At 42.0% G+C, this 25,043-nt stretch overlaps 1 protein-coding gene across 1 annotated transcript in view; it reads left to right on the top strand.

Annotated features, from left to right (window-relative positions):
- The window catches only part of LYPLAL1 (lysophospholipase like 1), a 62,517-nt gene extending 42,461 nt beyond the window's left edge, over window positions 1-20,056 (top strand). Inside the window, exons 3-5 of the mRNA XM_060246603.1 lie at window positions 3,000-3,169; window positions 15,708-15,823; window positions 19,434-20,056. Coding sequence (XP_060102586.1) covers window positions 3,000-3,169; window positions 15,708-15,823; window positions 19,434-19,667 — 520 coding nt within the window. The 3' untranslated portion in view covers window positions 19,668-20,056. The remainder of the gene's footprint in view (window positions 1-2,999; window positions 3,170-15,707; window positions 15,824-19,433) is intronic.
- The last annotated feature ends 4,987 nt before the right edge of the window (window positions 20,057-25,043 follow it).

Below are 25,043 nucleotides of genomic sequence, written 5' to 3'. Positions count from 1 at the left end.
CCCGCCCATTTTTAAATTATCACCCATCACACACCCCTCTTAAAAACAACAAACTGATTTTAAAACTGAGAGGAATGCAAAATATACCTTTGTTTTTTGAAGATTTATCTTCAGCCATTTTTTGTTCTTTTTAACCCGTAAGATTTACAAAGAATATTGAATATTTACAAAGAATATTGAAAAGGACTGATCACAAATAAGCCTTTTACAGCATTAAATTATTATCCCCATTTATGAAGCTTAAGACAAACACCTCAAGGTAAAAAGTCTCCTGGCCCCTTAATCTAATCAAGAAAAACTGAAACAGGCCATACTATCCCTCCCCCCCCCCTTCTTATTATTAAGCATGCTTGGGGCAAACAAGCCATAAACTATCTGCTTTAATGGCAGCAAAAGGGGTTGAAATAGACAAAATTTAAAAGCAGTATTAATTTCTAATCACATAGAGAAATTGGAGCACATGGCTTACCTGCAGCCTTGAGGTAAAAGATGTCTTCTGCCCTTCTCCTCCTCTGGCCAAAAAAGAAGTGACTCACCCCTAATCTAATCAAGACTACTATTTTGTGTGAAGGAGTGCTGTGATTGGTTCTCCTAGCCGTGTGACTTGCTGATCCAATAGAGCTTGTCCATGACTTGCTTAGACCAGATTCCATCCATGCAGCTGCACCAGGCCTTCATTTCATGGGGGCATGACCTGGACAACTGATAACAATATGGGACATGTCTGGACATTTAATGACAGCACTGATTTCTTTAAAAAGGTTCCTTTTTATTTACAGACAGTGACAAATGAAGTTGCAGTCTATTTACAAGGTTTATTTCAAAAACAGACATTAAAAAGCAGCTGCAATATCTTTTATTTACATCACAGAAACGCCATTTTATTTTTTCTGGTGCAGAAAAAATGAATGAAAATGCAAATCTTTGATCTAACCTTCAACATATTTAGCCATTGCACTGTCAGAGTTTTTCAAAATTGTTTCAAGCGTTTTACGTGAATTTGGAGAGTCTCCAACTCTGTTCAATAAATCAAATATTTGGTCTATATTCTCTTGCGTAAAGAGCAGACATTTCAATGAATAGGCAACTGAGATCACAACTTGCATTATCGAATGTATTGACATTTCATCTATAACAAATTTCACCTTGCGGTCTACCATTTGTTCAGACCATGAAAAACATGCGTGAGATGCCTGCCCGGGTGATTGAAGCTGGCATCCTTCACACGAATCATATAAAGATTCATTGATACAATGCATTGTTATCGAATAGACAGCAGCACTAACTAATGCTGACATTGCTGATTTCCGTTTTCGGAGTGGTATACAGTCAAAATCTTCAAAAACTTCCATGTTTAAAAGCTTTCTCATGGCAATGACTCATTCCCCGGGTGTCATGCCAAATGGAATTTCTGACTGTTTCTGTTAAAAAGACAGCATTTATTTTAGTTTTACAAGCCTTGACAAGCCCCCACGCCCACCATACAACACTAAACAACTGGGGTCCATACCTGCGTGGAGATATTTGCCTCTGAAGGAATATTCTCCTCTGGGGCTTCAGCCAATTTTAAATCTGGAATTTCAATGCAGGCAGAATACTAGAAAATTAAAAGCAGGTTTTTTTCAGTTAAAAGCACTATGCAAAGCCTGTTTCCAATAACCTTTTCTACTCCCCACCCCCACCCCTTTCCCAAATTACCTGTGCCATAGAGTTCTTGCTTGGAATCAGCTCTTGGGAATCAGGAATCTCTTGAAAAACCTGGGTACTGTAGGGAATAAGTTCCTGAGTATCTGGGAAATCTTCCAGGAGGCCTTGCAAAATTTGGGAAACACCATTTTTAGCTAGCATGTCAGCTGTTGTCTCCCCGCTGTCCATACTAACGCGTGTCTCTTTGTCAAAAACAGGCCCCAGGAAATGGGCTGGGTGGGTCCCAGCCCTATTTGCTATTAGCCAGGGGTGACTGGGATTGTTGTTAGAGGGGTCACATGGACCTACTCAGGCCTTCTCAGTGGCGGCCCCCAATTTCCGGGGTGGGGTGCCACAGGCAGAAGTTCAATGATGCTGCAGTGGGTGGCGCTGGAGAAGGGGGCAGGGGAGGGGGCTACACATGTGATTTTCAGCCTGCTCAATTAATATGCAGGGTTGCTAGGTCACAGTGGGGTGGACGTAGACGCTGATTGGCCTGGCTACGCCACATGGTGTGAGTCAGTAAGGTCATTTCCTGGAGGAGGTGCTTAATTAAATATGCGGGGTAGCTATGTCATGGTGGAGCATAGATGGTGATTGGCGGGGGCTAGGTCACGTGGGGGTGGGGTCATGACCTGGGTGAAGTCATTGGGGTCATGACCCTGATGACGCAGTTTCTGGTTACGCCAGTTGAAGTGATGTCACTGGCCACGCCCCCTTCATTAATTATGCAAGGGTTGGCACAGCTTGCGGTGATATCACCGGAAGTGACGTCACTGGCCATGCCGCCTTCATTAAAAATGCATGGGGGGCTATTTACTACTCATGGGGGCTTTTTTCCTGTGAGCATTTATGTCTGCGGGTTTTTTTTTCTTTGGGTTTTTTTTCTTTGGGCTTTTTTTCTTTGTGCTTTTTTCCTAGAACCATAAATGGCAACTTGAGTCCAGTCAGCCCACTCAGTGAGTTCACAACTGAAATAGTACCTGAAGCTAGGATCCAAGTCCACTCTACTATCCAGTCTATAACACTACAAACTCTTTTAACAGTTGTTTGGGTTAGTAAGTTGTGAAGGTGGAGGAAATCAGTTGCCTCTCAGTTGTGCCCTTTTTTGCTCTTGAAAATCTCCCCCTACCCAAAGAAGACGTGTGCTTCAAAATAAAGGTATGCAGCCATGATAAGTAGTATGAGACTTAATAACCTTGGTCTTTAACTGTTCCAGCCTCCCCTGGTAAAACCTTAAATGTGTGGAAAGGTCTTGACACACTTGGTTACGTCTTTTTTTCTCATGCAGTTTTCATCAACCTTTCTTCCAGGCCATACACACCTATGAGAGGGTCCTTATCCACTGTGTGGTTTGACAGATATAAGATCTCTAATGATTGCCCAGAACATATTGAAACCATTGACTCACTGTGTCAAGACCTTAGAAGTTTGATTGAGGATGAAGTTAAAAATGGCATCAAGAAGAACAGGATACTCTTGGGTAAGATTTAAAGGAAGAACATATTTAAAATGTGTGAAAGAGTTCATCCTATGAGTTGAGCCAAGCCTGAAATATGGTAAGTGTTTGAAAAGGCTTTGAGCAGCCAAAGAACTCTTTAATGGTTTGGGTGGAGCTGCTGCTGATGTATTTAAAGAGCAATGTACAGCCATTATAACTGAAAGCAATCTAAGTCGGCTTGTCATGTTGGGCTTCTACTGCCACAAGCCAATTAATTTTGAACTGGGTCTCCCTTAGGCATCATTATTAAGGAACAAATTCTCCAGACATCATATAAAAGTTTTTGTTTATATTTGGGTTGAGAAGCAAATTACAATCTATTGGCTGAATGTCAATGTCATAACAAACCACATCATATAAAACTATGGTTCATTTAAACTCGAGTTCGAAATGATGTCTGTATACAAACTGTGGGCTGTTGTTGGATGCAAAATTGGGTTTCAAAACCATAGGATTCTAGACTATGGTTTGCCATTATGCCTGAACACAGACCTCCCAGTGTATTCAGCAGCCCCATCCTCACTGAAAATGTCAAGACAGTGTGCGATTGCATAAAGAAGGCCAACGCCATGCTGGGAATTATTAGGAAGGGAATTGATAACAAATCAGCCAGTATCATAATGCCCCTGTATAAATCGATGGTGGGGTCTCATTTGGAGTACTGTGTGCAGTTCTGGTCACCACACCTCAAAAAAGATATTATAGCACTGGAAAAAGTGCAGAAAAAAGCTACTAGAATGATTTAAGGGTTGGAACATTTTCCCTATGAAGAAAGGTTGAAACGCTTGGGGCTCTTTAGCTTGGAGAAACGTCGCCTGCAGGGTGACATGAGAGATGTTTACAAGATAATGCATGGGATGGAGAAAGTAGAGAAAGAAGTCCTTTTCTCCCTTTCTCACAATACAAGAACTTGTGGGCATTCAATGAAATTGCTGAGCAGTCAGGTTAAAACAGATAAAAGGAAGTACTTCTTCACCCAAAGGGTGATTAACATGTGGAATTCACTGCCACAGGAGGTGGTGGCGGCGGCTACAAGAATAGCCAGCTTCAAGAGGGGATTGGATAAAAATATGGAGCCGAGGTCCATCAGTGGCTATTAGCCACAGTGTGTGTGTGTGTGTGTGTATATATAAATATTTTTTTTGCCACTGTGACACAGAGTGTTGGACTGGATGGGCCATTGGCCTGATCCAACATGGCTTCTCTTGTGTTCTTAGCCTCCCACAAACAGAGAGGGCAACACAGACCATAAAAGTTACTCCATCTCCATTCAGCTGTGAATGGTGTGTCCTTCCATCTGCCTGCTCACCATTCTGTCAACTTGCTAAAGATTCCTTACCCAGCAGAAATGCACTTTTGAGGCTTCAGCCTATTCAGAGGGGAAGTGAAAAAATAAGCATACAAAAAATCTGATTTAAAAAACACTTAGACGTGTTATTAGACATTTATTGTTATAAACTATACAGTATTTAGCTTAGGATATTAGATAAGATTCTTATGACTATTCCTTTTAAATTGCAATTCCCAGATAGACACATTGAGTTCTCATGTATGCACATGCCTCCCCACCCCCCACAGAAGGAAAAAACTGTGTGAAGTGGCCTTAGTCTTTTGCTTCATTTGTAAGAAGTGTGTGCTACAGACACCACAGCAAATAATCCAAGGTGCAGAAAACTTGCTTTTAATGTGGGGATTTTGTAAAATCATATCCAGATGCCACTGAGATGCTGAATGGTGGACCAATCCCCTCTGCCTGTTTTCTTTCTTGACCTAGCCCCTCTTAAGTCTTTGAAATACCCTGTTTTCTTTTCCTTGGTAGTTCATTACCATGACTCCAGGATGCGTTGTTTTGGACAGTGATCAGCAGAGTCTGTTTGATCTGGTTTTCTTGTTTTACCTGCTTGCTCAGAAGCATATGAAGAAAAGTAAGTGTCCCCCATAGAAGGGGCTGGGAGGATATCCCATATAAGACATTGTATTGTGTCCTAGAAAAACACAATCTAGGAAAGGCCATTATGAAGAGAATTTTTCTGTCTGGAAAGTTGCTTTTTGGGAATACAATTCTACTTGGAACAATTTGCCTTTTTTTAAAAAAAGATGCCCAGGCTGACTGGTAACTGTCCAAAGAAAATGTTTTTCTGAACTGCTTAAATAGCACAGGTGAATTACTGCTCTTTTTCTTAAAAAGTAATGAAATTAATACATCTTGTTAAAATATCTATTTATTTTACATAACTGAAAAAACACATAATTGATATATAAATATAATCCTAATTATTAATTCAGGAGGGAATGTGGCATGGTGTAGTCTGATCTTGTCAGATCTCAGATACTAAGTAGGGTTGGTACTTGTAAGGAAGACCACCAAAGAAAACTTTGTAGAGGAAGGCAATAGTGACCCACCTGTGTTTCTCACTTGCCTTGAGCGCCTTTTGTTGGGGTCACCATAATTTGGCTGTGATTTGACAGCACTTAACACACACTAATTAATTCAACCAAGTTTTCTTTATTATAATTAATTATTTTTCCTTATCAGATTTTATCTATCCTTTTTGCTCTTTTTGAAAAAATATGATGCTTCTTATGCTAATACAAGTTAAGATTACTCTATGCACATATCAAACCTTAGATTTACAGACCCCAATCCAGGTGCACTAAATGGCCGCTCATAATACAGCTTACTGAATATGCATTTCTGCATCTAAAATTTCATCCAGGTAATACAGAACCAGTTTAGTAAAGCTCTGCTGGTATCAGTGCAATCCTAAGGAAGAACCTTGCCTGGGAGTAAGTTCTATCTAGTAGAGTAGGATTCTGCTTAGGATAATTCTGTAAATGGTACAGCATCAGACGTTGTAGAAAGATCCTATGTTCAGCCCCTAGGATTTCCAGTTAAAAGGTCTTAATGTAGCAAGTGTTGAGAAAGGTGTTCGCAAATCTAAGAGCCTCTAGCGGTCAGAATAGCAGTCAACATTGTGCATAGCTAATGATTGACTCAGCCTTCCATCCTTCCTTGTGCATAGCTAATGATTGACTCAGCCTTCCATCCTAGGTCAGTAAAATGACTACACAGTTTGCTCGGGGTAAAGTGTAGATGACTGGGGAAGGCAATGACAAACCACCCCGTAAAAATTCTGCCATGCAGATGTCATGATGTGACATCACCCCATGGATCGGTAACAACTTGGTGCTTGCACAGGGGACTAACTTTACCTTTTTAATGACAACTTGCTAGTGATCCAACTATCCACAACTACATCCAGGGCATTCTGAGCTCTGGGTTCTACCTGGTGGAACTCTCTGTCTAGTGAGATCCAGGCCCTGTGAGAACTGAGACAATTTTGCAGGGTATGCAAGACAGAGATGTTCCACCAGGCCTATGGGTGAGGATTAGCAATAATTTATCTGTTCTGCCACTTCCTTCCTCTTTCCCCCACTGGTATTCAGTTTTACTGATGATAATTATGCTGCATTACTTTTATGGGCACCGATTTGACATTTTGAATTTCTCTAAGAAACTGCTGGAAGGTGTTTTAAATTCTAATTGTTGTTACTTGCCCTGAGCTTTCAATGCAGCTAAGGGCTAGCTATAAGTGTAATGTAATTAATAATAATAATAACCAGGACTTTTTTTTGAGCAGGAACACAGTTCCAGCTGGTTTGCCAGGGCTGTGGCTCAAAAAAAAGGTCCCTGGCAATGGGAAGGCACTAGGCAGCCACATGCTCCCTCCTCTCAGCTGCCTCTAGCCTACAACAGGCTTGCAAAGAGAGCAAAAGACCCAGTACCGCCCACGAGTGTCACCTCCTGGAAGAAGCTGAGCCTGCTGATACCCAATCCGCTGTATGTGGCTTGCTCTCTCCAGCCATGTTTGCGGGGGTGGGGGCAAGGTCTCTCATTGGGCTGTGTGAGAGCACACATCCATGAAATGGCACTGTACTGTTCTGTGTCAGTATGTGGAAAGTAACCTACTGAATGGGTAATGTCATTTCTAGTTATAGCAAGGGGTATGGCCTAATATGCAAATGAGTTTCTGCTGGGTTTTTCTTCAAAAAGCCTTGACAACAACAACATCAGTAATAATTAGATAGTACTGGACATTGTAGGCCAGCCCCTGTATCTATTTTCTTTTTATGTGTTTGTCTATGGCTGTCCTGCCTGGTCACTTTATTTTTGATGGATGAAGAAAGAGACAAAATCGCCTTCTTATACTCAGCTTTTGCAAATGGCACACAAGAGGCCTTTGAAAGTTCAAAATAGATGAAATATTTTATTTAATTTGGAAGAGAAAAGGCCAAGTGGAATCAGATGTAGGATATATGAAGTAAACAGGCACTAAAACTGAGGTGGCTGTATTCACACAAACACCAGATAATTTGTTGCCAGCAAGTAAATATTTCTGTAAAACTTTGAGGAGAGAGGCTTTCTTTTCAATTTCTGCTTACACACTCAAGCATAGGTTTCTGAGTTTCATGAACACACGAAGATTAGAAGGAAAGATTAGAAGGCAGGAACATATAAATCCTTCTTTATGCACATACCAGAGATCACTCCTCTTTTCTAGAAGCTATTTCACTTTTTTGGCTCAAATGGGGATCCTCCTTGATCCACTCACTCTCTCATCCTCCTTTTCAGGCCACAGTCAGTGCTTAATTGACTCTTCTTCAACTGTCAGTTCCAAGTTGTCATTCCTTAACTGATTTTCTCGACAGAATTCTTTTTAAACAGATTGTCACTCAAAAGTTTCTCAGAGGCATTAACCCTGATGGTCCATCACACCTGGTATAAGGCATCTTCAGGTACTCACATGGTGCTGGCACAATGTGAAAAACAAGGCTTATAGGCGGCTGAATGTGTATCCAGCAATGCTTATTAAAGGATGCTTATGCCAAACCTCTCTCTTGCTTGGATGAAAGTGTTTTAAAATGCAAGCTCTAGTTGTTTTTTCTGTACTCACAGTAAAATATTAAAATAATCAGTCTTTTTCACTTGGCTACTTTTAGCTAGGACTATATATTTTTTTCCTAGTTTTGCAGATTACTTTTTCTTCTCCCTTTTGCGGGAGGGAGGAGGGTAAGCCATAGAAATGCTGATCCAAGCCAATTGGTCCCTGCCACCTGTAGTCACTTTTATAAGCAGCCAGTGAAAATAAACTTTCAGTGGCAGAGCGATAGACTCAGCCATATGCCAAAGAACACATGCATGATATTTCACCCCTTGTTTCATTACAATAACATGTGGCACAGCCACTTTTTTGTTTATCGTTAGACTTCTTCCAGAGCTATTGAACCATGGGGGAAGGAGCATAAAAGTGTTGTGTTTCTTATAAAACATTTGGCATTCTCAGTCTCCCCATTTATAAAAAGGGCATGGTGCAGGAATAACATTGCATGTATCACAGAAGGAAAGTAATGTCAATATTAGGGAAAAGCGGAGAAGCTTCTTTAAAACTTTGTGACATCAGCATCATGACCTTGTTTTTACTGCCTGTTTTATATTCTTCACTTGAATATTTTATTCAGAAGTATATCTGTGTGCTTGTTAAAAGCACAAGTTTCAAAATTTTGTAAGTGGCATCATTGGGTTATTCAGTTAATATTTAGTTATTCATCACTTCTGTACCTTGCCCTTTCTCCAGTGAACTCAATGATGTATTTGAGGTAAGAATTCAAGTATACTAATCCAAGTTCTGTCTGATTCCTGGCTCGTAGCTATAGTCATTGCAATTAGTCTCCAGTAGGTACCAGAAATTTATAGTGCAATCCTAAACACATTTATCGTATATCTGATTCTGAATCTGGACACCATGGTGATTTAAAGCCCTGATAATATAGGTACAGATAGGGGGTATTTTCTATGGACCTGTTTTTATGCCTCCTCAAGTTTGCAGCAACAAACAAAATACAAAAAAGAAAATAAGTTTTCAACAGAAAAAATAAATATCACAATGTAATGTTGTGAGATCTTCATGGGTTACTGTGGAAGGAAGAGCAGAAACTACCCCCAGAGAAGTAGAAGAAGAAGGCAGGGCTGCAAATGGGTAGAATGAAGGGGAAACATTGTTGCCCCTCCCCCCATTGCTGCCACCACATGAGCCAGGTAGGCAAAATTGATAGTGTGCTGGACTAGCTGGACCACTGGTCTGATTCGACAGGGTTCTTCTTATGTTCTTAACAGCTGTTTTCAACTGTCATTTTCAGCAACATTCTGTCAGTTCCCATTGGTTCCTCTTAGGAAGAGGCAGAACCTAATCTGTCCATTACATGGGTATATTTGCTATTTTATTTGTGGCATGGTTTTACCTAATAGCCACATGACATCCTTTGTTAAGACTTGTTTTAAATTGCAACCACCAGTTTAGCAAATATAGTAGTGGCTGCTGGATGCAATTTTGTACACAAATAGGTTCCTTAGTATGGACAGAATTGCAGCCAAAGCATCATATTTTGGTTCACAACCAAATTTGCAGGTTTATTTCCTAATCTCAATCTGTTTGCTGTTATGTTGGTGTCACTGATGTTTAGCAAACGATTGTGTTTGTTTTGTTGATCTGTTGAAGTGCTTCATAGATCTTAGTTTTATAATCTGGATACTACTTTTAGATTTCACATTTGATACTGCAAACTGGCTAAAATCAGCAGAACCAGTTTTTGAAATCTAGAATATAAAATCAGTAGAACCAGGACAAACAAACAGAGGTTCTTCAAGGCAAATCTAGGCTTATCTGGTAATAATTCTGCTTTCAAAAAATCACATTTTGGCCCCAGGTGAACCTGTTGTTGGTAGGGGCAAGCCACAGTAGTCACATATGACTGTAGTTCAGGTTTTCTTCTGGAAAACCAGATTTCAACACTGCTGCATTACATTTTCCCTGAGCTTTAGGAACCACATGAAAGCCCATTGCTTAATGTTCTCCCCAAAGAACGGGACAGTATTATCAGGCACAGCTGGTGAGTAATTACAGCTTACTTTGCCAACTGGTGACTAAGTGGATGCAAAAGAGAGAAAGATTAAATCATTTACAGATTAGTGATGAGACTACAGCGTTTTACTTTTTGCCTTTGTATTCCCAATTTATCAGAATGTCCTTAATATTATGTATGCACATTATGTAGGTAGTGAATATATCCACATTGATACCCAGCAAAATTTTTCCACACTGTATTTTATGAGCTTTGGAGTGATGGCATCATACACTGAGTGCATGGAGAAAAAAAAAAGATGACTCAGGAACAGTTGAGACTTTTTAAAAGCAAGTACAAAGTAAGATTTGAACTCATGGCATATTTATTCATAAATAACACTTATAATGCCATTATATCTAGTATATTATTTTTGTGGTTGAACTATTCCTTTAACATATGCTTGTGGATTTTCTACATTTATGTTGTGAGACTAAATATGCTTTCTTCTTGTGTTGGTTATCCTGGAAACAAATGAGGGTTTGCTTTGAATTAATTGAGGTTCCTTAAAAGCAGCAAAGAAGATGATGCCACCAAAACGAGGAGAAATGAAATGAAATAAATGTACAGAATCCCATAATCTGTAGTCCCATTATCAGAACACACAGTCCTGTTCATATTTTTACTAAGGGTAAACTGGCTGGGCCTTGCGTGGGTGCTAGCCACTCAACAGAACCACGCACAGACAGAAGTTGGGGTTTCTGCTTATTATGAGACTTCTGAGGTATACAGAAATATAGGACGCTGTAAATTAATGAAAAGAGAATTGAATATGTTCCAGGAGCATGGAATATCAAGAATCAGTGGAGGATGGGAAATCACGTTGCAGTCCCAAGCAGAGTTACACCCAGCCCCGTAGCCAGTTACACCCAGCCCCGTAGCCAGTTACACCCAGCCCCGTAGCAGAATTGGGGGGCCTTGGTTTTTTTCAGGGGGCACATAGTGACTCCAACCTCCATGACCTTCTCTCCTACCACCGTTGAGGAGGAAAGCTGCCAGCTTGCTGCCATATGGCCTCCCCTCTCCCCACAGCTGTCCCAAGGTCCCTTTCCAGCCCTCTTGGAAGCTGTAAAAGGTAAGAAGGTCCCTTTCCAGCCAATGGAAGCTGTAAAAGGTAAGAAGGACTCCTTTAAGCGGTGGAAAACCAGTCCAAGTGAGATTAATAAAAGGGAACACAGGCAGTGGCAAATCAAATGCAAGACTGTGATCAGGCAGGCAAAAAGGGACTATGAGGAGCATATTGCAAAAAACATAAAGACCAACAATAAAAATTTCTTCAAATATATTAGAAGTAGGAAACCAGCCAGGGAAGCAGTGGGGCCCTTGGATGACCATGGGGTAAAAGGATTACTGAAGGAGGATGGGGAAATGGCTGAGAAGCTGAATGCATTTTTTGCCTCCGTCTTCACCGTGAAAGATGAGAAGTGTTTGCCCGCCCCAGAACCACTAATATTGGAAGGGGTGTTGAAAGACCTGAGTCAGATTGAGGTGACAAAAGAGGAGGTCCTACAACTAATAGACAAATTAAAAACTAATAAGTCACCGGGTCCGGATGGCATACATCCGAGAGTTCTGAAAGAACTCAAAGTTGAACTTGTGGATCTTCTAACAAAAATCTGTAATCTTTCATTGAAATCTGCCTCCGTTCCTGAGGACTGGAAGGTAGCAAATGTCACCCCCATCTTTAAAAAGGGTTCCAGAGGAGATCCGGGAAATTACAGGCCAGTCAGTCTGACTTCAATACCGGGAAAGTTGGTAGAAACCATTATCAAGGACAGAATGAGTAGGCACATTGATGAACACGGGTTATTGAGGAAGACTCAGCATGGGTTCTGCAAGGGAAGATCTTGCCTCACTAACCTGTTGCATTTCTTTGAGGGGGTGAACAAACATGTGGACAAAGGAGACCCGATAGATGTTGTTTACCTTGACTTCCAGAAAGCTTTTGATAAAGTTCCTCATCAAAGGCTTCTTAGAAAGCTTGAGAGTCATGGAGTAAAAAGACAGGTCCTCTTGTGGATCAAAAACTGGCTGAGTAATAAAGCAGAGAGTGAGTATAAATGGGCAGTCTTCGCAGTGGAGGACGGTAAGCAGTGGGGTGCCGCAGGGCTCGGTACTGGGTCCCATGCTCTTTAACTTGTTCATAAATGATTTAGAGTTGGGAGTGAGCAGTGAAGTGGCCAAATTTGCGGATGACACTAAATTGTTCAGGGTGGTGAGAACCAGAGAGGATTGTGAGGAACTCCAAAGGGATCTGTTGAGGCTGGGTGAGTGGGCGTCAACGTGGCAGATGCGGTTCAATGTGGCCAAGTGCAAAGTAATGCACATTGGGGCCAAGAATCCCAGCTACAAATACAAGTTGATGGGGTGTGAACTGGCAGAGACTGACCAAGAGAGAGATCTTGGGGTCATGGTAGATAATTCACTGAAAATGTCAAGACAGTGTGCGTTTGCAATAAAAAAGGCCAACGCCATGCTGGGAATTATTAGGAAGGGAATTGAAAACAAATCAGCCAGTATCATAATGCCTCTGTATAAATCGATGGTGCGGTCTCATTTGGAGTACTGTGTGCAGTTCTGGTCGCCGCACCTCAAAAAGGATATTATAGCATTGGAGAAAGTTCAGAAAAGGGCAACTAAAATGATTAAAGGGCTGGAACACCTTCCCTATGAAGAAAGGTTGAAACGCTTAGGGCTCTTTAGCTTGGAGAAACGTCGACTGAGGGGTGACATGATGGAAGTTTACAAGATAATGCATGGGATGGAGAAAGTAGAGAAAGAAGTACTTTTCTCCCTTTCTCACAATACAAGAACTCGTGGGCATTCGATGAAATTGCTGAGCAGACAGGTTAAAACGGATAAAAGGAAGTACTTCTTCACCCAAAGGGTGATTAACATGTGGAATTCACTGCCACAGGAGGTGGTGGCGTCCACAAGCATAGCCACCTTCAAGAAGGGGTTAGATAAAAATATGGAGCAGAGGTCCATCAGTGGCTATTAGCCACAGTGTGTGTGTGTGTATATATATATATATATATATATTTGGCCGCTGTGTGACACAGAATGTTGGACTGGATGGGCCATTGGCCTGATCTAACATGGCTTCTCTTATGTTCTTATGTTCTTATGTTCTCTTCCAGCAGCTCTGGTGGGGAGCCACTCAGAGGTTTAGATACGTGCCGCACGGTCTCCTGCCCTTACCTGTAGTATGATCCAGCTAAGCAAGCCCGGCAGGACAAGGGGGGAGGGGTGGAAGGCGCCACCAAGTCACAACTGACTTCTGGGGCTACAGGACCTCCAATTCGGATTTCTTCCTGTTGGAGGGTGAGCCGAGGCTGCCCAAGTGCAGTTCCCACACTCGGGTGGCCATCAAGACCAGGCTAGAAAACCCCTGCAGGCGAACATCACCTCTCCACTGATCCCCAGCCCCGGACTGCAGCCGGGACCTCCAATTGTGTGCGCCCGTCTACCCTACCCTGCCCTGTCTGCAATGAAGCCATCCGCCCCCTACCTCCACCGCCCCACTTGAGGGCCAGAACGGCCTCTTCTTATAGGCGCCCTCTAGCCCAACGTCAGCCCAACGTGGAGCTTAACTTTCAGTCCTGAGTGCTGAAAGTGCCCCATTGTTTCTGCTTGCTGGAGGGTCAGAGATTTCTTCTAGCCCCTAAGCAAGCAGATGCAACTTTGAGCTTAACTTTCAGTCCTGGGCACTGAAAATGCCCCCTTGTTTCTGCTTGCTGAGGGGTCAGAGATTTCTTCGAGCCCCTAAGCAAGCAGAAGCAACACAGAGCTTAACTTTCAGTCCTGGGCTCGGAAAGTGCCCTGTTGTTTCTGCTTGCTGAGGGGTCAGAGAATTCTTCCAGCCCCTAAGCAAGCAGAAACAACATGGAGCTTAACTTTCAGTCCTGGGCTCCGAAAGTGCCCTGTTGTTTCTGCTTGCTGAGGGGTCAGAGAATTCTTCCAGCCCCTAAGCAAGCAGAAGCAAGGTGGAGCTTAACTTTCAGTCCTGGGCGCTGAAAGTGCCCCGTTGTTTCTGCTTGCTGAGGGGTCAGAGATTTCTTCTAGCCCCTAAGCAAGCAGAAGCAACAAGGAGCTTAACTTTCAGTCCTGGGCTCCGAAAGTGCTTTGTTGTTTCTGCTTCCTGACCACGGCAGAATGGAGGTGTATGACCACAGTGTATGACCACGGCAGAATAGAGGAGGATGCAGCTGAGGCACTGGAGGCTGGTTGGGGGCCTCAAGTCAGGGGGCCCTGCCTAGCAGTCAGGGGGCTATTCCCCCACAGGCCCCCTCATAGCTACGGACCTGGTTACACCTGAGGCCATTGGCTCCTAACAATATAGGATTGCGCTCCTACACTGCTCAAATTTGAGAAACTTGTAGGGAGATATTTCCTAATCATTTATTATCCTTTTTGATTCCTTGCAGATCCCAAACTTGTAGGACTTGCAGTGCAATCCTGTGCAGAGTTTCTCCAGAATGCAGTGATTTTCCATAGGATTGCATTGTTTACATCTTAACGTTAATAATGCCACTATTAATTCAGTTCTATAAAGAATGACTGTATATGCCAAAAATATTAAAAATACATTTTCTGCACAACTGTGCATGTTTTTATGATTCAGTGTAGAGGAATTCAGATGATCCCATGTCCCATTGAAATAAATGAACTTCATGCCTGGTTCAGACTTGCAACTAAAGCCAGGACCTGAGTGATCAGGAGTAGACCATGGGATTGTGTACAATATGTCTTACCCCTTCATCTCACATCTAAATCCCCATCTACCTGTTTCAACTGTGACCATGTTTACATGATGATGTTGGCAGAGTTACAGGAAGCATATAATAATTTAAAATTCACAACCAAGTTGATACAACAGGGATATGGACCAATTGGGCAATTCTTCTAAATACTAATATCTAAATTTTCAATCCACTTAGTCACAGCTGGGGAGAGTTCAGAAAGCTCCATCACATCACCTTGGAAAGCATGACACTCACATTCCTGTGACAGATGGAAAATAGTTTGGTGGGCTGCACCACAATCGCATTCAAGTCCTGGTATTTTGCTTCATTTAAATAGCAGGTCTGCACAACTACCAAGTCCTTTTCAGGACTACTTGACACAGAGTATAAAGGAGGCTGCATCTGAATCTACAAAATTAATATTGAGGGTGTAAGCAAGTGTAAATGCCAATACTTGTTGTGAATCTCACTAAGAATGTAAGTTTAGGAGTGAGCTTGGTGTCATTTTAACCTCAGTTGTAGTGGTGCATGGTGCTGAGCTGGGATAGATTGAAGTGGATAGAATTTACATCCAGAGATGGTAGAAAAAACATGTAATCATGATTCCCAATTCCTAAATCCTGCTTTTTCTTGTAATTCTGAATCAGACCTTAGATCACTGGCTGGACAGCTCACTTTATGTACTCATATGCCTGTGTGTGGTTTGGAAAGTATAAAGTAGTTCCTTTTAAAAATTTCTAAAGTTGCCCAAATGTTGAAATCCTTACACTTGTCATTCTTTCATTATTTTTATCCCCTACCCTCCAAATCTGTAGGTGGTTTTTCAATGGGAGGAGGCATGGCAATGCATTTAGCATATAGGTATCACCAAGATGTGGCTGGAGTGTTTGCTCTTTCGAGTTTTCTCAATAAGAACTCTTCTGTCTACCAGGTAGGTGTAAAATTGTTAACTAGCCCGTATTTTTATCTTAAATATCACAGAGCATTGTACATCAGTGATTAATGCAATGCCTATATTCATTTGATCATTAATTCCCAGATCAGCCATGTTGTATGTTTTTCATAAACAGATCCACACACATTTGTTTTAAAGGCACCAAGGTGTCAGCGAACTTCAAGGTGTTCAGTTGTCCAATAGAATTAGTTGGCCTTTTGTGGAGACTAAATGTCCATGTTTCAAATTAATTGGACCATGTAGCAATTGCAAAAATAATGACTTTAAGAATCCTCTCCTGGTTACATGATTTTTTCATGTTGATGCCTCAAGCTTCTAATCCACTTTCTGAAATCTCTTCTTCCAACTACATTTCAGATCCATCTACTCTGTGTTCTCTGTGGAAGCTCATCTTTTTTTTTTGTCTCTGTTTTTCTTGTCTCATTTTCTTTGATTCCCTAAACATCCTTTCCCTATAATCTGCTTCTGTTTTTTTCAGGCTCCTTCAGTACCCACTTTCTCAGCAAAGTCTTGGGGGCGGGGTATAACTCAGTGGGAGAGAACATACTTTGACTGTACAGAATTTCAGGTTACGTTCCTGGCATGTCAAGAAAAATAATCTTGTGCAGCAGAATTTTTTTGGGGGGGTGGTGGGGTGGGGAGAGATCTTAGCCTAGATCTCAGAGAGTAGGGATGCGCAAAAAAAACAACAACCAGAATTATTCGGATTCGGAAATATATGGGGCTAAAAAATTTGGATTACTGTAGATTTCCAGATACCTGTATATTTCTGGAAGCTGCCTAGAGGGGAGGCAGTTTGAGGGAGAGCCCCCAAATTTGCAGGGAACCTGCAAGGGACTCTCCCCTACAGAACACCAAGCGCCCAAAAAGATTGGCCGAGTGGCCCCATTCCAGGGGCACCCAAAGAGGGTGCCCCCATCCCACCATTATACCCTATGGGCTGTTGAACTCAATGAACAGAGTCTGACAAACTGGGTTGAGTGTCCAGCATTCAATAACTTCCCTGATATGAAATTTTGCATGACCCCTATATGAATGTCTGACAAAACCTCTGTGTGAAATGGCCAGCTCCAGCTTGCGGCCCCATGATCAACTCAGATTTGGGGTCCAGCATTGAAGCCACTGACAATCTCTGAGTTACTGGACTTTGACAATCTCTGAGTTACTGGACTTTGCCTTGGAATGATTGCAGTGGATTGAATTAGCTTTTGAAGTGCTGATTTGTTATCTCCCGATCTTACTGGGAGTCTTTCGGGTCAAAGTAAAAAGTATAGGAACAAACAGATGGTGAAATAGTCTTTTAATGTTTGATATGCATTTAGGATCTTTGAATAATTATATTCTTTATATTGTTTAATGATTTCTTGCCAATAATTTCCAGCTGTGAGCTTTTGGACTTCGTGTGTGCTTTCCACGGCTTCCTCTTGCTGCGTGCTTTTTGAAGAAACCTGCAATCTTTTTTAAATTGCCCCTATCTGGCCTAGTTGAGTTTAAAAAATGCTAAAGCCCTAAACTGGATTAACTTTTTTTAAATTTGAAAACACACAATCCCTAAGAACATCCTTATTAGTGGGGCAGCCTATTTACTGGCCCTAGTCAAACCAAAAACACACCCTCAGATGCCGAAGAACTCCATAAAAACAGGAAAGAGAGCCAGGCTAATCCACACAGCCCGCCCACCAACTCCCTCACACCAAACAAGCAACCAAAAACTTATTATTAACCAGAAGGATTTGAAAAAACCAAAACTTCACTCAACAGCAGAAAGAACCCAAAGAACCCACAGTCCAAAGACACAAACCAAAAAGAATCTCAAACAGCAACAGTGATCAAAAACCCCTGCTCCCTGCAACCAGGAAAAAGGGATAACAGGAAGCACCCAACAGCAGCAACAAATCCAACAGTAAAAAATTAACTTTTAACAAAAAAACTTAGCCCAAACCAAACCACCCCCTCAAGAACCAGAACAAGGAAAAAGGGACAACAGGACAGGAAGCAGCAGCAGCAGCAACAAATCAAACTGAGAAATCCAACAAATCCAATTCTTCAAAACTTAACTTTTAACAATAAAATTTAGGCCAAACCAACACCCCCCCAAAAAAGAAACAGAACCAGAAGGAAAAAGAAACAGTAGCAACAAATTTAACAGAAAATCCTCTTAAAACATCAAAAAAAAACCCGTGACTTTAACAATAAAACTTAACCAGTCCCCCAACAGCCCTCACCCTAACACCAAGAAATCCAAGCCACCCACAGAAATCAGGAAAAATAAAAGGACACTGTACTTTTAAAAGTCCTTTTACTAAAGTAAGATATTAGGCAACCCCCCTGCCCCCACTCTAGGCCCCAACCCCCAACAGAACCTCCTAACTCTAACCCCAAATAAGCCACACACCCAAGTCTGGATAAGTAAAAGGTGAGTTTTAAAAAGTCCTTTTACTTACATCTTAAGTAAAATAAAAACAAGAACTCCAAGACTTACCTTTGGATGTCTTCCAGGCCAGGCAAGAAGGCTGCGACAGAGAGCAGCAGCAGCTGAAGCCAAGGGCCAGTGCAGCACAGTCTCTCTCTCTCAGTCCAGTCACACTCCAGCAGCAGCAATGGAGTCCAGTCAGGCAGACTCCTTGAAAAGGTTCTCTGGCCATACACAGAACAGTTTCAAAAAATACCACTGCTCTATGATTGGCCAGAGAACAGTGTTTATTTGAATACCCAAGTAAACAAAATAACAACAATATTGCTTCTGGCTGGAATTAGCCCAGCCATCAGCAACACAATAGCCCTTCAAAGATGCATGCATATGCAATGCATTTTGCAAATGCATGCTTTTGATTGGCTGCTGGGACTCCTCTCTCCCTCCCTCCCTGATCCCAGGGAGGCTATGAGAGAGGTGGGAAAAGGCTTCTAAGGGTGGGAAAGGAGGCAAGCAGCTTCTCTGAGGCGTAAAACCTCCTTTCCCACCTTTTCCATTGAATTCCGAATACTGATTCAGCGGTATTTGGGGCAGCCATATTTGGTTGCCATATAATAGGGGGGAAATGGATTCGGAAGTATTCGGCTCCAAATACTTCCGAGTCAGGGGGTATTCAGGGTTTTATTTGGTTCGGCTGAACCAAATGCACATCCCTATCAGAGAGTCACCCATCAAATAGAGTGAGGTAGATCATTGCTAAATAGATTAGATGGGCCAGCAGTATAAAGCAGCTTCAAATGATCTTTCCTTACCTATTGTAGCTTCCACTTAACTTGTACTTTCATTAACCAGTAGCTTTTGTAATTCATTTGTTAGTCACTGTGAACTTCTCTCCTGCCAGCCTCTCAGTGTTGTTTTGTCTAGGTAAACTAGATAATAATCATTACTCAATGACTTCAGCATTCTTCACTGTACCTGAATAAGTTTACCTGAATAAGTGTACCTGAATTTTATTTGTGATAGGAGTTGAACTCTTTGCTAATTTTTGGTGCTCTGTCCTGTGCACTTGCTTCTGTAAATTAATGGAATTATACTTTCTGTTGACGTATCTTCCAAGTACACTTTTCTTCATTTTCAGAGTGGTAAAAGGGCACATCTCTCTTTTTTCAATAGGCATTAACAAAGAATGAAGGAGATCTTCCAGAATTATTTCAGTGCCATGGAACTGCTGATGAACTAGTTTTGCATTCTTGGGGTGAAGAGACCAACAGAACATTGAAATTGCTGGGAGTACCAACAACATTTCTTAGTATTCCAAATCTTTATCATGAATTGAACAAAAGTGAGCTAGGAGAACTGCAAGCTTGGATTTTGAAGAAACTGCCAGAGAAGCCAAATGACAAATAACTAATAAGGGAAATTTCTATGTGTCTGATATACATACCATTTCACACAGAGATTTGCAAGCTACTTATCTAAAAGAAATTGTCCACCTGCCCTGGGTGACTTCTGATGTATCAATATGGACATCTGATAAGCAACCAGGTTTAGGTTTGCATAGTAAATTTGAGAACTCATGTCTCTTTGTAGTGATTTCATCTCCCCAAATTAGCATAGTAGTTACCAGAGATATTCACCACACTATTTTAACATGATGTACTACGATGAATTCCACAAAAAAAATCCTTTGACATGAAATATAGAATGTGCTTCTAAACTTTTTTTTTTTAACTGAGACTGAAGTTCCAGGGAGTTCAGTGAATTTTATTCCCTAATAAATCTGTTTAGGATTGTAACTTAAATCTAAAATCATTATTTTACTGCATTTAGAAGTTGCAGAGCTCTGAAATATTGAGAATAACATAATCTGTAACTAAATGCATATTATAAGATGCGAACAAAAGGCAAAGTGACACGGAAAGCTAAATTTGGTCATGATTTACAAAATGTGCTACTTTCTTGCTTGAATTTTTCAGTTGATGGGAAGTTCCTTTTGAAAGCACCTTTTACAATTTTCCTTTTAACACTCTGAGAAAGTACAGAAAAGAACAAATATAAGGAACAGGGTTCTCCCATTTCAAACGGACAACATGATAATCATCAGGGCTTTTTTTGAGCAGGAACGCAGAGGAACACAGTTCCAGCTGGCTTGGCATCCGGGGTGTGTGGCCTAATATGCAAATGAGCTCCTGCTGGGGTTTTTCTAAATAAAAGCCCTCTGTGAAAAAATGGTGATGTCAGAGGATGTGGCCTAATATGCAAATGAGTTCCTGCTGGGCTTTTTCTACAAAGAAAGCCTTGATAATCATTGATATTTTATTTCAAAATACAATTAGTTCTTATGGAAACATAACTGCAAGCTTTTATCAGATAATTCTTTGCTTCTACTAACCAGCTTTTCTCTCATGGGGGAGGGGGAGGCAGAAGAGTTTCCTTTGACCATGAAGAGAGGCTATGCTGGGGTTCTTTGCACTTGCATGGGCAAAAGTCATGGGGGACAGGGTCTATAGTAGAGAGGGGGATTGGAACAAGACTGAGTGTAAAAACTGGCTGGCTGGAAGTGCATGTGTGTCTCCTTATATACAGTAATCCAAATGGTGACTCTGCCAGAACAGCTAACCTGAAAATCCTGGAGGTCTACCAGGGCAACACAAAGCTTCAATTTTGTATGTAATAGAAATCCAAGTTCCTGATACTAGTGAGTCACTAGCAAGTGTTAGTGCTAAAACACTGATTTTATCTTTTTAATTGTCCTTACAGCACACAGAATACACCCATGCCACAGTCAGGGCTGGTGCGTGAGAGTCGGCGAAGTAGGCAGTCGCCTAGGGAGCCACCTGGCCTGGGGGGCACCTCTGGGTGCCCCCTCCCTGACGCATGACTTGTTCCTGACCACTGTCACCTTGTCCTCTCCCATCACCAAGCTGCCCTCAGCAAAGCCAAGCCACCTCCATCTCCCCAATGTGTGACTTGGCCTCCCACCTCATCCTATCCTGCCACCCTCCTTCCTAACATGGCCGGCAAGCACTTATTCTCACAATTGTTTTATAACATCACATTTTTTTGAAAAATTAAAAATCAGTACATTAAAAATGTGAAAAGCTTCAAGTTTGGAACTCTTCAATTTCACTATATTTTTTAATAATGGGGGGGGCGCTAGTGGGTGATTCGCCTAGGGCACTAGAAAGCCTAGCACCGGCCCTGGCCACAGTCTTTACCCGAGTTACGCATTTAGGCTACATCTGTATATGCTCTCCTTTTAAGTTTTACTGTATGCATCTAGCTGATATGATCTACACCATGATACAGCTTGGTTGAACATCAGATGCATGCCAGTGCTCAGCAAAGCTGCTTTATCTTTGATATGGTATCGCTTTACTCTGCTCTGGTAAGACCTCACCTGGAGTATTGTGTTCAGTTTTGGGCACCACATTTTAAGTAGGACATAGACAAGCTGGGACCGGGTCCAAAGGAGGGCGACGAAGATGGTGAGGGGACTGGAGACCAAGTCCTATGGGGAAAGGTTGAAGGAGCTGGGCATGTTTAGCCTGGAGAGGAGATGGCTGAGAGGTGATATGATCACCATCTTAAAGTACTTAAAGGGCTGTCATATAGAGGATGGTGCAGAATTGTTTTCTGTGGCCCCAGATGGTAGGACCAGAACCAGTGGGTTGAAATTAAGCCAAAAGGGTTTCCAGCTCAACATTAGGAAGAACTTCCTGACTGTTAGAGCAGTTCCTCAGTGGAACAGGCTTCCTCGGGATGTGGTGGGCTCTCCTTCCTTGGAGGTTTTTAAACAGAGGCTGGATGGCCATCTGACAGCAATGAAGCTCCTGTGAATTTAGGGGGAGGTATTTGTGAGTTTCCTGCATTTTGCAGGGGTTTGGACTAGATGACCCTGTCCCTTCCAACTCTATGATTCTATGACATATACTGAAATAGTTGTGCATGGAATCTGCATGGAATCAGGTGTACTGTTGGTGCTTGGACATCCCTTACTAAATGGGGTTGGATCCAGAGGTCATTTGCTGCTGGTGGAAGGCATTTTTTATCAGTAGAACAGAACTTTCCTGTCATCTCTTGCCCCACTGCCACTGTCCTTGAAATGCTACTTCTGGAGTGACTTGAGAGCTGAAATATGGTCTGCAATGAGAATAGGGAATCAGTAGAAATTGTCCTTAATTTCCCATGCAAAATTATTTGCTTCTGATTTCAGAGGTGCACTATGTCTCGACAGTCTTTCCTTCATCTTACAACATCTGAGTTGTGACTCTTACAGTATGTATTGAAGCTGATGAGCTTGGAAGAACACAGCGTTGTTCAGAATAACAGCGCTCATATTTTAATCTAAAATCAGGTCCCTGGTAGACAAAGCTTTCCCAGAGCTATGTTTTTTTTTTTTTTTACCAGAGCTATATCCACTCAACGTGGTGACCATGTAGTTTTGAAATTCTCTTCAGTTAAAGAAGCAGTTTGCTTAGCAGAAAGCAAGGCTTTTTTTTCTTTTTGTTTTTAGAAACAGAGGCCCAAAGTCCTGGTAGACTCAGTAGTTTTGAAGCTCTTTGATGTTGTTTTACTTTTGTACCAAAATTTTATGTATTTATTATTTATTTAGAACATTTATATGCTGCTTTTAAAGAGTCGTACATGCAGCAAACTTGAGAAGGTTGCTATAAATGTTTTATTCAATGTATCAGTTTTTATCTCAAAGGTAAACATTGAGAATCTTATTTCTACAGTTTGGGCTTAAGGTCAAGATAATGCTACTTGGGTGGCCAGTCCGACTGTACCCCAAAAAATCTAGACCTGGCTCTCCAAGCCATAGCATCTTGGCTCAGGCTGAGTCGGCTGAAGCTGAATCCGACGAAGACAGAAGTTCTCTATCGGAGTCGGGGTGGTCCGGGAGGGGAGATCCCTTTGCCGGCTCTTGACAGGGTGTTATTAATAGTGGGCCCTAAGGTCAAGAGCTTGGGAGTGCTCCTGGAGTCCTCCCTCAGAATGGAGGCCCAGGTAGCAGCCACTACCAGATCCGCCTTTTTCCATCTTCGGCAGGTATGGCAGTTGGCCCCCTTCCTGGAACATGATGACTTAGCAATGGTGATCCACACTACGGTCACCTTGAGAATAGATCACTGTAATGCTCTCTACATTGACCCTGACGCTACCCTTGACCCTGACTTGGAAACAGCTAGTGCAGAGTGCTACAGAGCGGCTATTAATAGGGCTCCCTCAATGGGAGCACATTCAGCCAGGGCTGAAAGAGCTTCACTGGCTACCAATTGTGTACCGAGTCCATTTGAAAGTGTTGTTATTGACCTTTAAAACCCTTTATGGTTGGGGGCCTGCTTACCTATGGGATCGCCTTTCTCCGTATGTTCCCCAGAGAGCACTGCGCTCAGGGATACAAAATCTACTGTCCATCTCTGGACGAAAGGAGGCCAGGCTATGCTCCACAAGGGCTAGGGCCTTCTTGGTGGCAGCACCAGAAATGTGGAATGCCCTCCCGGAGTCCATAAGGGCCCTGCGGGATCTCTCTACCTTCCGCAGGGCCTGCAAAACAACTGTTTCAACAGGCCATCTGAGTTGGGAGAGGACTGCCACCCCACATCTCTAAAGAGCTATGATTTTTATATGATCACCATCAGGAAAAAGAACCCACCTATATTGAAGACAGCACCATAGAATGTTTTAAAGGTAAAGGTAGTCCCCTGTGCAAGCACCAGTCATTTTCAACTCTGGGGTGATGTTGCTTTCACAACATTTTCATGGCAGACTTTTTACAGGATGGTTTGCCATTGCCATCCCCAGTCATCTACATTTCCCCCCCAGCAAGCCGGGTACTCATTTTACCGATCTCGGAAGGATGGAAGGCTGAGTCAACCTTGAGCTAGCTACCTGAACCAGCTTTCACTGGGATCAAACTCAGGTCATGAGCAGAGGGCTCCGACTGCAGTACTGCAGCTTTACCACTCTGCACCACAGGGCCTTACTATAGAATGTTTTAGAATGTTTTAATTGTAATTGTATTTTATGTGTTTTTAAACTGAAAGTGTAAACTTCTGAACTGACTGTTAGCCGCCCTGAGTCCACTTGTGGAGAGGGCGGGATAGAAATTTAAGGTAAATAAATAAGTAAAAAATACTTGCCCATGACCACCAGCCTTACCACTGCACAGAATGAGTCCATACTTCCTAGAGCAAAATACAGTACAGAAATGTAGCTGCTGTCAGTAATAACAGCAATTGGTCAATGTCTTTTTAAGATTTAAAAGTTACCCTTTCAGAGTCATTTTGACCAATATATCACACAGTCTCTTAGTTCAGCCTTGGAGTTGAAGGCCATTTGGCAAATCTAAATGAAACAAATGAGTAGGCTTAAGCAGTCCGTTTCATGATACCTTCTGGAACTGCCACTTATACTGGCAAGGTGCATAATTCAACAAGCAAATGAAAATGACTTCCAATTAGGCTTGAATTCTCCTGGGCTCTGTAACCATTTTCTGTTCTGCATGGAAACAAAGTGTGAGTTTGTTTTTTGTTTTAATCTTTCATCATTATAAATGTGTGTTTTTAAGAGGGTTGAAATTTATGAATAGATTAGTGCTTTGAACGGCAGAGCTTGCTGGCTAATTGACGGACAGCCACAGACAACTGGAGCCAGAGGACAATTACAGGCAAGACTGAAATCAGCTGATGCAGCTGGTAAGGCTGCAATTATTGGTAACAAAGCCCGGAACAAATAAGAGGGCCTGGTGTTCAATTAGTCCCCCTATTTTGAAAAAAA

The sequence above is a fragment of the Heteronotia binoei genome, chromosome 1, assembly GCF_032191835.1.
Source record: "Heteronotia binoei isolate CCM8104 ecotype False Entrance Well chromosome 1, APGP_CSIRO_Hbin_v1, whole genome shotgun sequence".
Classification (NCBI taxonomy): Eukaryota; Metazoa; Chordata; class Lepidosauria; order Squamata; family Gekkonidae; genus Heteronotia; species Heteronotia binoei.
This window is presented reverse-complemented; position numbering and strand designations above follow the sequence as displayed.